Genomic DNA, 19131 nt, shown 5'->3' with positions numbered 1-19131 from the left:
GGAGGGGAAGACTATTTTTTAGAGTTTACAATGCTTCTAAAATTGTGAAATATGGAATACTTAATTAAAAATTATGATTATGATTTATTTTGATGATCAAATGTCAAATATGATTTCTTTGAAAATTTAGACTAGGGTCTATTGTTCGAAGCGCCCGACTACAATGTGTTAAAACATACTATGGGCTAAAAAATATGAACCAAAGACCTACCTAAAAATGTACTAGCTGTCCATACAAAATCAGGGATCAATGTCCAAATTTAACCGAACCTTTCCTAACTTCTTGACTTCATATCTTTTACACTTGTTATTGTTTTATTTACAGCAGATAATATAAATATAAGTGTGATTTCATGTAGACTAACTGTACGCAGCCACTTCATGCCGTGGCTCGCTATATTAGAATAGAAAAGAAAGGAAACTGAAAGTACACATTTGTAATATTTAAATTTTCATGTGAAGCAATGAAAAAAATAAAACATCCAAAGGATACAACATGAAAATTAAGACTTAGCTTCACACACGGTGTTTGAAAATGATGCGGAATGATGCAAAATTTCAAAGCAATTGATAAACTGGAAGGGATTTAAGACTTTTTAACGAATGACATTTTTTTGTTATTAATATTTAAAATATTAATACATATTTACCATTTACTTTGTGGTTACACTTTTTTTTTTTACATAATGTTAGTAATGTTAGTAATACGAGTATAACCAATCACCGAGATTTTTGTCTACCGGTTATGGTAGTGACGTAGTATTGTTTGCACGCTGGTGTAGTGATATGGATGGTCCTGACGAAGAGACGGGTACGTCTCGAAGCCGGTAGACAAAAATCTCGGTGAGTGGTTATATACTCACATTACTAACATTTTTGCAAAAAAAAGTTTAAAAGTTAACTTTTTTATTTATATACATACATTGGAACACTGCAAAAAAATAAGATAAATTGAGAAAGGTGTATTGAGATAGGCATGTGAATCGAATGAGTAAAGAAAAGTAAATCAAGTTTATGAGGCGAATGTGGTTAGTTATAGAAGCAGGGGAAGATCTAGGAAAAATTGGCATGATCAAGTATTTCAAATACTTGAATGTGGTCAGGTCAGGGTTTGAAATAATTGGCGGGTATGTATGAGAAGATGCATGAATGTGGAAGAGGCGAATATTATTTGCAAATACAGATTGGTGTGCCGTTCTATTCTCTCTGCCTACCCCTGCGTTGAAGCGGCACGATTGTTAGTTATTTAATTAGGAACATGATTTTCGCGAATATTTCTCCATCTGAAATACCATCTGAAATTGGCATTTCAGATGGAGAACGACATTTTCATAAATTAGCACATTTTCATAAATTACTATTCAAACTTTAAACAGTTATATGCTCATGCATCAATTAAATCGGAACATTTAATTAAGAAAGTAAAGGTCAATAAACAAATTTAGGTACAAAGGTTAATTGGCTTATGAGGCTATAAATAAATCAGTGTTGCATGACCAATAAAAAAATGGACATCGTAGTCTCTTCAGATTTTTATAGTTCCTACCTACGACTAACTAATTATCATGTCATCTCCTTCATATACAACAGTGTTTCCCAACCTTATTTGTACCATGCCCCACTTTAACGAATCAAACATCTCCACGCCCCCCCTATAATTTTTTTTTATTAAAAAAATTCACACATTACACAAAAAATTAATATCTTGATAGTGATAATTATATAACTTTGATTATTTACTTTCGATAACTATTGGAAAATTGGATAAATGATAACATTTTACCAGGTAGCCGAATGGCGCAATGAAGCGGCCAGTCGCAAAGGTCGCAGGTTCGATCATTTTAATTAGAATTCATTGATCCGGTGAGCTGATTGACAGAGAAACTCAATTTTTTGTGATGCAATCGAATCATGGTGCAGTTAGAAATTTAAAATTAAATTTTCCAGCTTAGATGTTTAGTTAAGAGTGCACTCTCAAATATATAAAGTTAGTACACGACCGGCTGCGCGAAAAAACCGGGCAATAAAAAGGAAAATTTTTGCAAAAAAGTCTTCAGATCTTTTTTCCATACTTACGTACATGTGAGAATAAATCTCTGTATTAAAACGTTTTAATATTACGTAATGCGTGTTGTGTCGGTTCATTAATATTTTTTTGATTTTTCCTTAAAGTTATTATTATTGATGACTACATTAAACCTTCGGATCACTAACAATTTTTTTTCTTAATATATTTATAAAAAATATTTTTCACATTTTTCCTCCATTTTTCATGGAACTTAATCACCTTAATTTCGCAATATATTGTGTTATATCTCTCACTCCTTTCAACAACGTCAAATATAAAAAAACTTGATTTTTCAGGAGATCGTTTTTAAAGTTAAAAAATATAATAAAATGTATTAAAAATAAATATCAAGCCACTTATTGAACTTTTTACTGTGCAACAGATCTTTTTAGGTAAAACCTGAAGGTTTTTTCTCCATTTGAAAAATATCTAGTTTATTAAAAAAGATAATTAAACAATAGCTTTTGTTCAAAATGCAAAAACAACACTTTCTGCCCTGTAATGGGTAAATATTAAGTTAAAAATATGCTGCTTTTGCTGGGATATAGTACATTTTCTGGACATCCCAAAAGCATGCACTACTGAAAATGAATGATTTTCGATATATGACGTTGTTGAAAGAAGTGAGCGACGCGATAAGTATATACTATTTTTATTTCATTTTCATAATAAAATTATTTGTATGTCATGTATAATTAAAATAAGTTTATAACCTTTATAAAATGTTAGCCAATGAACAAGTTAATCACACACCTGCGAAGTACTCGATTATAATTTTAAAAGTTAGATTATTCTAGTGATAGAAATTCGTTTTAATTTCTACTACTACTGCTTCCACCATCAAGCCGTTTCCCCGCAGGGGTAGGCAGAGAGGATGGAACGCCACACTCTTCTGTCCTGACATACACTCCTCGCCTCCTTCACATCCATACATCTAGTCATACATGCCCTCCGATTACGCAGACTTTTGACACCGCAAGATTTTAGGTTCTGATTGACCTGATCGTGCCAAGTCTTTTTCGGTCGTCCTCGTTCTGTTTTCCGTTTTAATTTCTTTTGTTTGCATATTTATTTATACGATAAAAATTAATAAATTAAAGGTCACAAAATATCAAACGTAAACATGACTTACATAAAAATTAAGCGAGATAAGATAAACACATTATTCCGTTAATAAATACTTAATACATAAATAATATCATTGGTAAACGCAGTAAGTACAATACATACTTACAACATTTTGAGTGTGTCCAAATACTTGTTCACAAAATCTGGATTATCTCCAATTACAGGAGTTATTTTCATATTATCACTTAAACCAGCCTATGACGGTCGTCAGCCCCGTAAATGCCCAGACTTCCATATTCTTCTTCATCTTTGATGAGATGTTAAAAAACAATACATACTTATTACATAAATATTATTATCTCTTTTGTAGCATATTTTTTCATATTGGCTACCTTTACACAAACCCAAATAAAAAGTTATTTTTTAAAATCATGTCTTTTTTTTTCTTGTTTATTGAATGAAGTAGTAGCAATTGTTTTTTTTTTACGCTTACGCTTAGTCGCGCAAAATCACGCAGTAAAGAATGTACGTGTAAAGGGATATTTTATATATAAGTACATATAAAAACACACACAAAATAAATAATACAAAAAAAAATATATGACATCATTCATAAGTATGAACAATATTAAAATCTATTTTTTTTAATTAATTTTGCCTTTAATTTGTAGAACTCCATTTTAATTTATGTATTTATTGTTAAATCAAACACAGATTTTTTTAAATCTACTAAGTTTTATTTGTATTATTATTTGTCCGCCTCCGTAGTGTAATGGTCAGCACGCTCGGCTACCGTTCTGGAGGTCCCGGGTTCGATTCCCAGGGGGGTCAAATAAATATAAGTGATTTTTCACTGTAATATTTATTAATATTACCCTGGAATGGTACCTGAAGCGGAGGGCTGATCACCTTTCCTTCATGTGTAAACGATCAATTTAACACTGCGTTTATATGAAGCAGTGCCCTATGCACCATTGGGGTGCGGATAAGGGTTTTATTATTATTTATTATTAAGTTTTATTTTATTACACATAAAAATTAAGAATTTGGAAAAATTAAGAAAGGAATGTAAGGCTGAACGAGGAATAATTGAAAAGATTAGGAAGAGTTCTTTGCGGTGGTATGGACATGTGGAGCGAATGGATAGCGAGAGAATGACTAAGAAAATATGTGTGGCGAATGTGAGAGGGAAAACAGAACGTGGACGACCGAAAAAGACTTGGCATGATCAGATCAATCCGAACCTAAAATCTGGCGGTGTCAAAAGTCTGCGTAATCGGAGGGCATGTATGACTAGATGTATGGATGTGAAGGAGGCGAGGAGTGTATGTCAGGACAGAAGAGTGTGGCGTTCCATCCTCTCTGCCTACCCCTGCGGGGAAACGGCGTGATGGTAGTAGTAGTAGTAGTAGTAGTAGTAGTAGTAGTAGTAGTAAAAATTTATATTGTGACAATTGTTTCGCCTAGGTATTGCATTTTCGTTTCGTATAGACATTCGTTTGAAAATGCCATAACTAGGCGAAACGATTGTCGCTATATTAATTATTATGTGTTTTTTTAACAAAAAAAATACAACATAGTAAACTCGAAAAATCTTTTGATATAAGTAACTATTAATACATTTAAAAAAATATTACTGTCTATCAGAACAATCCTAACTGTCCATCAAGCCTCATCCCTTAGTTTTTCCCTCTACCTCCTTCCCTAAACTCCCTTTTTCCTTTGCCTTTCCCACAATCATAAATTTGCAATTCTCATAAATATTTATTAAAATATAAAGTAGTTATTTAAATAATACAGCAGTAATTTGTATTTTTTTTAATGTTCAAGCACTATCTACCCTCTGATTGCAAACAGATATCGCTCACTCCTTTCAAGAACGTCATAAATCAAAAATCGTCAATTTTCAGTTGTGCATGTCTTCGGAATCCCCAGAAAATGAACTTTATCTCAGAAAAAGAGCCATATTTTTAACTTAATATTTACCCGCTACAGGGCAGAAAATGTTGTTTTTGCATTTTGAAGAAAAGGTATTGTTTAATTATTTTTTTAAATATACTAAATATTTTTCGAATGGAGAAAATACCTTCAGGTTTTACCTAGAAAGATCTGTTGCACAGTAAAAAGTTCAATAAGTGGCTTAGTATTTATTTTTAATACATTGTGTTATATTTTCAAACTTTAAAAACGTTCTTCTGAAAAATCAAGTTTTTTTATTTATGACGTTCTTGAAAGGAGTGAGCGATATGGTATCAAACGTTTTGACCAATATCACAAGTCTGTTTTTGGTTGGTTGGAAGATTTTGCTTTTTAGCAATAAGCCCGCCAATATAATTATTTCTTTTCTGTACATGAAGTTTAAATAAATAAACAAACAATGAGTGTAAGTCCCTCTCCAAGCACAAGAGCTTAGTCTCTTTTTGAACAGGAACAGCGTGACTGTACGCTACTGGTGTATACATAGTAGTATTTATATAGGTAATAAAAAATACGAATAAGTATGTGTATTCCGTTTGTAGTTTGACCTATAATCCTTGTTGTTCAATTGTCAAGATAATATGAATATTCATCAATTAGCACGATTATTTTAAATTAATTTTAATTTTCATTATCTCATAATTTTATCTGGTGATAAAAAACGAATGATAAAATAATGTTTTTTTCGTATTATTTTTTGACATCTCATCAAAGATGAAGAAGAACATGGAAGTCTGGGCATTTACGGAGCTGACGACCGTCATAGGCTGGTTTAAGTGATCACTTTACACAAGTGTATCATTCACCAATTCTACCCATTATTGACGACCACACTACTCGAATTCTTGGAAGTTTTATATATATATGAACCAATTTTGAAATATTGTTCTTGAATCACTAGAACTTCACTAGAGACATCTATTGATGCCAGGTGGTATTAGAGCCATCTTAAACCAGCCTATGACGGTCATCAGCCCCGTAAATGCCCAGACTTCCATACTCTTCTTCATCTTTGATGAGATGTCAAAAAATAATATTTAAAAAAATGCAATTACGTCATTTAATATGTTACCTGGGCTTAACCGTTTCTCATCCGAATTTATTTCTACCTATGGATACAAAAAATATTTGACACTTCAAAGTGTGTACTGATAATATTTTAAATTTATTTTTTTTTTCCTCCATATAGTTTAGAAGTTATTTAACGTTGTTTTTTAAAACAACACTGGCTCTGAGAGGTAACAAAACTAGTAGTATGGAGATAAATGAAATATTGTTCCGAAAATGTTGCGGGCTTTTGATTATTATTTATTTACATTTTCTTAATATATACCCAGATTTACGAACAATGATTAGGACACGCTCAAAGTGTTGCATACACATATCGCTCACTCCTTTCAAGAACGTCATAAATAAAAAAAATCGTCAATTTTCAGTTGTGCATGTTTTCTGAATGCCCAGAAAATGTACTATATCCCAGCAAAAGCGGCATAATTTTAACTAAATATTTACCCGCAACAGGGCAGAAACGGTTGTTTTTGCAATTTGAAGAAAAGGTATTGTTTTATAATTTTTTTTAAATAAACTAAGTATTTTTCAAATGGAGAAAAAACCTTCAGGTTTTACCATAAAAGATCTGTTGCACAGTAAAAAGATCAATAAGTGGCTTGATATTCATTTTTAATACATTTCATTTTATTTTCAAACTTTAAAAACGATCTCCTGGAAAATCAAGTTTTTTTTATTTATGACGTTCTTGAAAGGAGTGAGAGATATAACACAATATATTGCGAAATTAAGGTGATTAAGTTCCATGAAAAATGTAGGAAAAATGTGAAAAATATTTTTTTATAAATATATTAAGAAAAAAAATTGTTAGTGATCCGAAGGTCACCAATAATAATATGATAATAACGAAAGTCATCAATAATAATAACTTTAAGGAAAAATCAAAAAAATATTAATGAACCGACACAACACGCATTACGTAATATTAAAACGTTTTAATACAGAGATTTATTCTCACATGTACGTAAGTATGGAAAAAAAATCTGAAGACTTTTTCGCAAAAATTTTCCTTTATTGTCCGGTTTTTTCGCGCAGCCGGTCGTGTACTAACTTTATATATTTGAGAGTAGACTCTTAACCAAACATCTAAGCTGGAAAATTTAATTTTAAATTTCTAACTGCACCATGATTCGATTGCATCACAAAAAATTGGGTTTCTCTGTCAATCAGCTCACCGGATCAATGAATTCTAATTAAAATGATCGAACCTGCGACCTTTGCGACTGGCCGCTTCATTGCGCCATTCGGCTACCTGGTAAAATGTTATCATTTATCCAATTTTCCAATAGTTATCGAAAGTAAATAATCAAAGTTATATAATTATCACTATCAAGATATTAATTTTTTAAGTATTTATTTTTATGTCGTTTAAAATTGGAATGATAGATTATGTAATAGAAATAATTACTACGCGTGTAAGTATTATTAACGATGAGATCTCAAACATTTAAATTCAGAACACGACTGGCCCCGATATGGGCCAGACGTGTTTTCACGCAGATTTTTTTTGGAATACTAATATATATTGTATATTTTTTTTAAAGAAAATATATATTGAAAAAAATATTTTTATAAATTTTTTTACTCTTTTTTTTTTCAAAACCATATTAACAACAAAAACGATGTTTTAAGTGAAAATTCAATTACGTTATATTTTACCTGATTTATAGTACATTCGGCCTCAACTAATGTGCCAAGGCAAATAGCCGCATGTTAAAAACAGTAGTTTTGAGTTTATAGTTAACTTAAAATTATGCTTTTTGCCAACACATGTGCGCTCACTCCTTTCAAGAACGTCATAAATCAAAATTCGTCAATTTTCAGTTGTGCGTGTTTTCGGAATGCCCAGAAAATGTACTATATCCCAGCCAAAGCGGCATATTTTTAACTCAATATTTACCCGCTACAGGGCAGAAACTGTTGTTTTTGCATTTTGAATAAAAATGTATTGTTTTATTATTTTTTTAAATAAACAAAAAAAAATCTAATGGAGAAAAAACCTTCAGGTTTTACCTAAAAAGATGTGTTGCACAGTAAAAAGTTCAATAAGGGCTTGATATTTATTTTTAATACATTGTGTTATATTTTAAATCTTTAAAAACGTTCTCCTGAAAAATCAAGTTTTTTTTATTTATGACGTTCTTCAAAGGAGTGAGCGATGTATCAAATTAATGCAATTTTGCGGCTATTTGGATAGTGAATATCTCGGTAAAGAAAATAGATAGAGCAAAATCTGTGATTGTGTATGATTGAGGCCATTTATAAGAATGCTGTGAGCCGTGTTACGCCAAACAGCCGCAACTTGAGTTACGGCTAGTTGCCTTTACACATTAGTTAAATATGTAGTACTTTTGTGCGTTTTTTTAACTTTTGAACTTTTTGTGAGTAAATCCATAATTAAATAGTAGTTTATTTTGTATGGCGGATATCTCGTCGAGGTTTGGAATAAAGATATTCCATAGTTCAAAATCTAAAATCTCCTACAGTTATTCACCGATTGCTTTGAAATTTAAATTTATTTTATGTTTCATTCATTCAAACCCTTATCCGCATCCCAATGGTGCATAGGGCACTGCATCATATAAACGCAGTGTTATCTTCATCGTTAACACATGAAGGAAAGGTGATCAGCCCTCCGCTTCAGGTACCATTCCGGGGTGATATTGAATAAATATTCGAGTGAAAAAAATCACTTTTATTTATTTTACCCCCCTGGGAATCGAACCCGGGACTTCCAGAACGGTAGCCGAGCGTGCTGACCATTACACTACGGAGGCGGACAAATTATTTTATTTTACTAGCATTTAATTTAATATCATGTAGTTTTGTGCCACCCTATTCTGGAGTTGTATTGATTAGCTGCAGTGCAGAGATTTTTTGATCAGACGCGACTTCCTTTAAAAAAAAAACAGGATAAAGTACGTAATAGAACCTGTTTCAAAATACCATACATTATTTTTATAATACGGTCAACGTCTATAATAAGTAATTTATAAAACATATTTTATGTTGCCTTTAAATGTGTATGCTTTGAATATAAGGAACTGAATGTGTATAATATATAATATATTCATGTTTGAAGGATGAAGCTTCATGCACGCTTGAAAATTAATGATATTTTTTACGCTGCTATGTCTAAGATGTGCTAAGTCCACATCACCTAACTTAGAAATTCATTTAAAAAAACTTTTATTTAAATGTTTTTTTTATTAAATGCTTTTCATTTACATAAAAAAAGGATTTACTCGTACACATCGATAGTCATGTAACAAGAAATTATATTTCTTCTATTTCTAAGATGTGCTAAGTCCACATTACCTAACTTTGAAATTCATTAAAAAAACTTATTATTTAAATGTTTTTTTTTATTAAATGCTTTTCATTTACATAAAAAAAGGATATACTCGTACACATCGATAGTCATGTAACAAGAAATTATATTTCTTCTATTTCTAAGATGTGCTAAGTCCACATTACCTAACTTTGAAATTCATTAAAAAAACTTTTTATTTAAATGTTTTTTATTAAATGCTTTTTATGTATATAAAAAAAATTACTCGTAAACATCGATAGTTTGACAAGAAATTATATGTGTATATATTTAACACCTAAAGATCATATATTCCAAAAAGTTGTATTTTTTTATTATTTAAAAATGATGTTTTGATAAAAAGATACTTATTTTGTTATAAAGGACGTTTTTTTAAAAGAAATGTAAACGATATACAATTCGATGAAAATATCATCATAAAAATATATATAAACATATTTTGAACAAATCTTATTTTTTGATAAAAAATTTGTATGTTTTCACAAGTTTTGGTGTATTTTGATAAAACGGTATGTATTTGAGAGAGAATTTTTTACTGTGCAACAGATCTTTTTAGGTAAAACCTGATTGTTTTTTTCTCCATTTGAAAAATATATGGTTTATTAAAAAAAAATCAATACCTTTTCTTCAAAATGCAAAAACAACACTTTCTGCCCTGTAGCGGGTATATATTAAGTTAAAAATATGCCGCTTTGCCGGGATATGGTACATTTTCTGGGCATTCCGAAAACATGCACAACTGAAAATTGACGATTTTTGATTTATGACGTTCTTGAAAGGAGTGAGCGATAAATAAAATGATTTTATATGCGACCTTTTTGCTAAATAATTAACCTCTTATTTTAATAAATTGTGTTTCGTGATAACCTTTGCGTCTGGGTTGGAAGTCCAGTGACATTCAGTAGGGTGTGGTCTCTGAGGCTTGGTAACAAAGTGCGACTACCGTTTCCAAAGGTTGGTTATGGTGATCACGCAGCGTGAATGTCAACCTGAACGGTGTTGTCGTTAGCGCGTTTTGTTTTGTCTCATCAAAGATGAAGAAGATTATGGAAGTCTGGGCATTTACGGGGCTGACGACCGTCATAGGCTGGTTTAAGTGATCACTTTACACACGTGTAACATTCAACAATTCTACCCATTATTGACAACCACACTACTCAAATTCTTGGAAGTTCTATATATATGAACCGATTTTGAAACATTGTTCTTGAATCACTAGAACTTCACTAGAGACATCTATTTGTGAGATGCCCAGACTTCCATATTCTTCTTCATCTTTGATGAGATGTCAAAAAACAATATAAAAAATAACTCCTGTAATTGGAGATAATCCAGATTTGTGAACAAGTATTTGGACACACTCAAAATGTTGAAAATAAATCGATATTGACAATATTTCGATTGTGTCCACTTGGGAGTTATTTATATTTACATCTCAACATAGACGAAGAAGAATATGAAAGTCTGGGTATTTACTGGGGTATCATAGGCTGGTTTGAGTGATGACTTGATACACGTATAACGTTCACCATTCTACCCGTGATTGACAACCACAATCCAGTGATGTGTTCGGTGTTCGAAGTCTGGTCAACTGTTTGTTTTTTTCTGGGTCATCTTGCAATTACTTTTAGAGTTCTAATTCTTTCATCGTGACTGTTGAATTTTCTTTTCCACACGTGTTTATCTCACAATGTATTGCTTGTATAGGTACCTACATTGTTTGGAAAATTGATGTTAATTACTAGCGTTTGAAGAAAAAAACATTTTGAACAGTGGTAATGTCAAGGGCGTACTCTCAAGTATATAATTCGGTACGCGAGGAACCACACGTGTTTCTGCGCACAATATTTATTTTTTTAGAATATAATATTGGAGTTTCTTTTTTTGATGAAATGTATTGAAAATATATTTTTATGTATTTTTTAATCTTTTAATAAATCTTTTCTTTACAAAACCGTACATTTATTTTAAAGAAAAACTTATTTTTTCAATACAAAAATGTCGTTTTAATCGAAAAAATCAATTAAATTAAATGTTACTTGAGTTTAAAGAAAACTAAGTTGCGGGCTATCGATTATTACGCCTTAAGGCTCGAACGTTCAAATTCAAGACGCGACCGGCTACGCTAGAGGCCAGACGTGTTTCTGCGTACATTTTTTTAGTATATGTGTTGTATATTGACTTTATTTTAGAATATATGGTAAAAAAATATTTTATAATTTTTTAAGCTTCATTCATACCTTTCAATAACTCTTTTCTTTACAAAACAACGGCAACCGCCATGTGGCATGTTGCGCCATCTTGTTGAAACCATAGCTCTGTAACATAAACGCCATTCAACTGAGGTACGAATAAGTCAGTAATCATGATTCTGTAGCGCTCTCCATTGACCGTAATATTTTGGCCGGCATCGTCTTTATAAAATATGGGCTAATGATTCCACCTGCTCATAAAGCACACCAAACAGTGACTTTAAATGGATGTAAGGGCGTCTCGACAAAGGCTTCTGGGTTTTCTCCACTCCAAATTCGGCAATTCTGCTTATTGACATAGCCATTTAACTAAAAATGTGCCTAGGTTAACAAATTTTTGCGCTGATAAAGAGCATCTAGCTGAATATTGTTTTCAGCACATTCACCTAACCTACGACGCGCATAATGGTCATTCAATGTATTCATGGTGAAATGGCAACACATACTGACTATGAATCAACTGTCAACTGTCTAATTGACAGTCTGTAAAAACCATGTTGCCAGTTTAAAAACGAAACCTCTAAAAAAACACCCTATATATTGTCCTAAAGCAAGGGTGGCCAACCCGCAGCCCGCGGGCCGCATGCGGCCCGCCGGGTGTCTTCTTGTGGCCCGCGGAGCATATCACACTTTTTTTAAGTGTACATATAACCACCAAAAGAACATTCCATCGTGCGTAGTTCGTATCATATCCATATTTAGAAGTAACTCATTATCGTGACAATTTCTTTTTTGGTATATTCGTTTTAATACACAATCACAACATTTTGCGACAGACTTTTAAACACTCATTGATGCTGCTATACCTGACTGAATAGTGTGATTCAACAGTCAAAATACTTTGTAAAAGCTAGTTACGCCATGATACTAGCAAAAAAATCGAACCAATATTCAGATTGTGTAATGGTTAAGGAACGTTTGGAGTGTCGTTAAAATTCTGTGTCCAAAAAAGAAAACTGATATCGCTCACTCCTTTCAAGAACGTCATAAATCAAAAAGCTTGATTTTTCAGGAGAACGTTATTAAAGTTTAAAAATATAACACAATGTATTAAAAATAAATAACAAGCCACTCTTGAACTTTTTACTGTGTTACAGATCTTTTTAGATAAAACCTGAACGTTTTTTCTCCATTTGAAAAATATTCAGTTTATTTAAAAAAAATAATTAATCAATACTTTTTCTTCAAAATACAAAAACAACATTTTCTGCCCTGTAGCGGGTAAATATTAAGTTAAAAATATGCCTCTTTTCCTGGGATATGGTACATTTTCTGGGCATTCAGAAAACATGTACAACTGAAAATTGACGATTTTTGATTTATGACATTCTTGAAAAGAGTGAGCGATATCTCAAAATTCCTGTTTCTAATTGTTTTAAATGTTTGATTATTGCCTACCTCTAATCTAATAAACATGTTTGGTTATCATTTTTTATATCGTCTTTAAAAAAAAACAATATATTTCATATTTGCTTTGAATAATTAAAGAAATTTTGCTTTACGGCCCGGTAGGAAATATCGTTTCTAAAATTTGGCCCGGCTGCTGAAAAGGTTGGCCACCTATGTCCTAAAGATTGTCATAGAAGTGATTAGTTCTCTTGAAGGTACAATCTTATTAATCAATTTAATTTATTGTTCGCAGGTACAAATAATTTTAAAGGGAAAAAAAATCAACAAAGACTATCTGATTCGCCAAGGACACTCCTATATGTGGTCTGGAGCCTTTGGATTCTTAGTTGGAACTTCATTTGTCACTTTTAACTGTTTATTAAGGTAAATTCCATAAATAATTTTTATTCTTCCCAGACCTTGAGCACCTCAAGGGTTCTGACCGGACATTTTGCTGGCTTAAGTGATCACTTTATACACTAAATTGATGTTATTTAGGGCTCCTCCTAAAAATATATGTGAACTAATTTGGAATGAATCCACATATGTTGAAATGAACATATATCGCTCACTCCTTTCAACAACGTCATAAATCAAAAAACTTGATTTTTTAGGAGATCGTTTTTAAAGTTTAAGAATATAATCAAATGTATTAAAAATAAATATCAAGCCACTTATTAAACTTTTTACTGTGCAACAGATCTTTTTAGGTAAAACCTCAAAGTTTTTTTCTACATTAGAAAAATATTAAGTATACAATGTATGTAAAAAATGTTAAAAATGTATGTAAAAAAATTAGTAAACAATATATTTTCTTCAAAATGCAAAAACAAAACTTTCTGCCCTGTAGCGGGTAAATATTATGTTAAAAATATGGCACTTTTGCTGGGATATAGTACATTTTCTGTTCATTCCAAAAACATACATAACTGAAAATTTCCTACTTTTGATATTTAACGTTGTTGAAAGGAGTGAGCGATATGTTGAAATGAACACATACGTAAGTATAACCATGCAAATTTCTCAACTGATGGCACCACATTTAGCCATACTTCCAAATTTATGAAATAAGAACTGGCGGGTGAAAAGAATCGGCCAGCATTGAATTTATACAAGTTTAAAAAATTAATGCATATTCAATAATGATCAGAAGGGTGATTGTTTCATAAGTGCCAGCCAAATGCCAGGTCCTAAGCCCTGGGATGCTCAAACTTCCATCTATCTTAATACAAAAACAATAGGTATTTCATCTTAACACATTGTTGTCATGCTATTTTACCCCAGCTCTAGCTAGTATATTAATGAGAGTCGTGTACTAATCACAAGTAACCGCAAACTCAGCCCCGTAAACCCAGGCTTCCATATTCTTCTTCATCTTTGTTGGGATGTAATTTTTTTTTTTAAATTAACATAAATTGTATACATTTATTTAAATCACAATTTCAAACATATTTTTTTTTAAATTGCGGAAACCCACCAAGCACCTTGTGTGTCTTGTCGGTGGAGTTCTTTTTGAATATATTTTTCATTGTTTTTAACCATTTTAACCTAATATATTAACATTTTACAATTTTCATAAAATTAACTCTTGATCATTTACCCATTTTGCCTTTGTTCCATATTTTATTTTGACCTCTAACAGCCGTCGGCAACAAATTAAAAATGTTAGGAACGATATATTGCAGTGTTCGACTCCCATATTTATTGTTAAATCTATGAAATTAAAATTACATATGATTTGTTTCAGGAAGTTTGTATTCAGCAAATTCCATTACTACTCCACCGTGTTCCTGCCTTCTTTCCTCGGAGGAGCAGGGATCTTCTGCGAACCGCCCCACAGGAGATATCTAGTGGTTGATACATTTGTCAACTTGGTGAGCAATTCATCTAATTAAATAGAATAAATAAATATTTTGTGTGATTAAGTCGAACTCCAAGCACAAGAGTTTAGTCTTTTTTTTGTTAAGGCACAGCGTTACTAGTAAAAGATATTTTTAATTTGAAAATGTCTCATTAATTCATTAAGGTGTAATAATTTTCGTAAAAATATCAACACTTTTTTTTTTCTTCTTCTCCGTCTTATTCCTCATTGCTGAGGGTTGTGACCCTTGCAGAAGCAATGACTCTTCTCCAGTTATCCCTTGACTGCGCTGCACGTAGCGCTCCAACTACTGAGGTGCCTGCTGCTGCCTTAATTTGATCGGTCCATCGTGTGGGGATCTTCCTCTCCCTCTCTTTCCCTCCAGGCTATCCTCATTGCCACGCGCAACATGTCCAAAGAACTGGAGAATCCGTCGGGTACAGATACAGATATATTTTTTTTAAGAAAGAGAAATATTTGTGTTTTTATTATTTGCAAAAATACTTCAATTTCATAATATTTCTGTGAGCCTTTCATTATTATTAAGCGGCTCATTATTAGAAATAGGTATCAAATTGTAGTAGAGTGGATTTGAACCGAGAAACTGACTCAAGAGCTCGCGACACTAACCACGGGACCATAACCCGACACTGTTTGTGGGTAACGATTAAAAGCGTCTTTTATGTACTGTTGTTAGAATGCTGGAGACGCCTTTAATCATTATATTTGATTTCTTTTGGTAGAGCGCCAGAGATTCCAAAAAACATTGTACAGATCGGAATAGGGTTTGTGGTTACTTGTGATTAAACGACCCTAGTTAATATACCCTAATTAGTATACTAATTAAAGTCGGGGTTGATGAAAAAACCACCCGACAACAATGTGTTACAACAATAAAATTAAAAGAATTTATGAAAATAATTTTTGAAATATGAGATAAAATTTTACAACATATTGAGTGTGTCCAAGTACTTCCAAGTTCACAAAATCTGGATTATATCCAATTACAGGAGTTATTTTCATATTATTTTTTTTACATCTCATCAAAGATGAAGAAGAAATTTGTGGTTGTCAATGTTAAACCAGCCTATGACGGTCGTCAGCCCCGTAAATGCCTACACTTCTATATTCTTCTTCATCTTTGATGAGATGTCAAAAAAATAATACCCTAAAATATTGTGTTTTTTTTTTAAAGAAAACAGCTATTGGGAATTGTTTTATATGTGGTTTTTTAATGGAATTTTTCAGGTTTTTGAGTATTGGGTGAGGACACTGGAATACAAAGGACTACTGAAGAGAACAGTGGTCAGAGAGACTCTACTCTTCATGATTGGCAGTTCGTTCCTTTTTTATCTGATGAGGCAGGAACTGGAGAAGGGACACAGGATGTCACTCCTTTGGTAAATATCCTCATCCACATCAAACTAAATCTTACACATACCTCTTAGGGTGGAGACTGACCGGAGCATTTTGTCGTAGCATAACACGTCAAGATAGCATAACACGAGCATTCAGGCAGTCAGTACAGCGAGCCGAGCACTCCATCCATAGTTTCAGATGCTCGCCGCGAGCGATGTTACGACGTTTTGTTACGACGAAATGCTCCGTCTCCACCTTTTATATGTTGAATAATCAACTTACTTACATTTTGCATAGAAACATGACAATAAGTTCAGATCAGGGATACAGTATTTGTAATAATAATAATAATAAAACCCTTATCCGCACCCCAATGGTGCATAGGGCACTGCGTCATATAAACGCAGTGTTATCTTGATCGTTTACACTTGAAGGAAAGGTGATCAGCCCTTCGCTTCAGGTACCAGTCCAGGGTAATGTTGAATAAATATTAGAGTGAAAAAATCACTTATATTTATTTTACCCCCCTTGGGAATCGAACCCGGGACCTGCAGAACGGTAGCCGAGCGTGCTGACCATTACACTACGGAGGCGGACAGTATTTGTAAACAAAATTTAATCTTTTGAAAATTAAATTTACTGCATTTTTTATGTCATTATTTACATCAATTGATTAATGTAATTTTTTTCTAATCCTTATCCGCACCCAATGGTGCATAGGGCACTGCATCATATAGAAGCAGTGTTATCTTGATCAGTAAATACACGATGGAAAGGTGATAAGCCTTTCGCTTCAGGTACCAGTCCAGGGTGATAATTAATAAATATTAGACTGAAAAATAACTAATATTTATTTTGACCCTCTTGGGAATTAAACACGGGACCTCCAGCATGGTAGCCTAGCATGCTAACCACTAAATATTTAAAAAATTATTTGTTTAAATAAAATTAATTTAAAATGTGTAGGTTGCTGCAGACCAATCCATAGGATTGAGACCAGAGAGAGGGATATATTCATATTTTTTGACATCTCATCAAAGATGAAGAAGAATATGGAAGTCTGGGTATTTACGGGGCTGACGACCAGACTTCCATCTTCTTCTTCATCTTTGATGAGATGTCAAAAATAATATGAAAATAACTCCTGTAATTGGAGATAATCCAGATTTTGTGAACAAGTATTTGGACACATTCAAAATGTTGTAAATAAATTGTCTGGTCAAATTATAAGCTTAAATAATAAAAATGAAAGTGGTATTTTCTGGCGTTTCTCATGTGTGTGATTATAATCCAGGATTCGGACCTCACATACTAATATAAGAGTTTCTGCTTGATAAAAAGCTTCTTTACATCTCACCAATAGATGTCTCTAGTGAAGTTCTAGTGATTCGAGAACAAGGTTTCTAAATTGGTTCATATATACAGAACTTCCAAGAATTTGAGTAGTGTGGTTGTCAATAATGGGTAGAATTGGTGAATGTTACACGTGTGTAAAGTGATCACTTAAACCAGCCTATGACGGTCGTCAGCCCCGTAAATGCCCAGGCCTCCATATTCTTCTTCATCTTTGATGAGATGTCAAAAAATAATATGAAAATAACTCCTGTAATTGGAGATAATCCAGATTTTGTGAACAAGTATTTGGACACACTCTAAATGTTGTGAGATATATTCATGCGCATTCTTTCTTTCAGGTTTTTCACACCTCCAACAGTGAATAAGCAACCATCTTCCAGTGGCTACATAGGCGCTAAGGATTCCCTGTGCTGTCCTCACTCCGGGATGTGCAAGGATTACATTTTAAAGGTAATAATTGTAGCAAGGAACCAATTCCCTAATTGTCGTCGGCCTCTATACTATAGAAACGAAACAATTGTCATAATATTAATTTTTATGTGTTTTTTCACAATAAAATACAACTTAGTAGACACAAAAAAATCTGTGTTTTAACAATTAATACATAAAATACGTTGAAAAATGATGTATTCATAATTATTTTATAATTTTGAAATAAAAGACAATGTTATGAAAAATAATTTGTCATTGTGTGTTAACACACAATGACCAATTATTTTTGTATTTAATTACATAATGTAAAATTTAAAAAATGTCAATTACATTGAATTTAGTCGCGGCACATCTGGATCCTGCTCACGGCACACCATTGTGCCACGGCACACCGGTTGCGGAGCACTGGTCTAGTGGTTGCTATTTTTGATTCCCTAACTAACTAACTAACCATCACGCCTCTTCTCGCTGGGTAGGCAGAGAGAATAGAACGCCACACCACTCTGTCTTTGCAAACACTCTTCGCCTCTTCCACGTTCATGCATCTCCTCATACATACCCACCAATTATTTCGTCTCCTAACCTGATCGCTTTCAAGTGTTTGGCATACCTGATCGTTGCAAGTTTTTCTCGGTCCTCCTATGCACCTTTTTCCAACTACATTCGCCTCATTAATTTGTTTTACCGCTCTTTCCTCACTCATTTGTTCCACATGTCCAAACAATCTAAATACACTTTTCTTAATTTTATCGATAATGCTGTTTGATTCCCAGGGGGGGGGGGAAATAAATTAAAGAGTCGCCTTTTTAACCCTTGGGTTATTATTCAAAAAGTAAAAAATTCTTCCCTTTTTTCCAAAAGATTTCTCAATAACAATATTTAATATAATTAAAAAATTATGTGCAAATAATATGTTTTTTGTTTTGAATATTGAAAGCATTAACTTTGTGGATCATATTGATATATTATT

The 19131-nt window shown here is 32.5% G+C and overlaps 1 protein-coding gene across 1 annotated transcript in view; it reads left to right on the top strand.

Annotated features, from left to right (window-relative positions):
* Positions 1-19131, top strand: part of LOC148311449 (transmembrane protein 135-like) — a 30119-nt gene that overhangs the window by 4279 nt on the left and 6709 nt on the right. The window contains exons 2-5 of the mRNA XM_088256641.1: positions 13407-13537; positions 14901-15027; positions 16263-16414; positions 18068-18179. Of these exons, the coding sequence (XP_088112767.1) occupies positions 13407-13537; positions 14901-15027; positions 16263-16414; positions 18068-18179 (522 nt within the window). The remainder of the gene's footprint in view (positions 1-13406; positions 13538-14900; positions 15028-16262; positions 16415-18067; positions 18180-19131) is intronic.

The sequence above is a fragment of the Brachycentrus maculatus genome, unplaced genomic scaffold (assembly GCF_059751285.1).
Source record: "Brachycentrus maculatus isolate JH-2025_06_01 unplaced genomic scaffold, ASM5975128v1 h1tg000065l, whole genome shotgun sequence".
Taxonomy (NCBI): Eukaryota; Metazoa; Arthropoda; class Insecta; order Trichoptera; family Brachycentridae; genus Brachycentrus; species Brachycentrus maculatus.
This window is presented reverse-complemented; position numbering and strand designations above follow the sequence as displayed.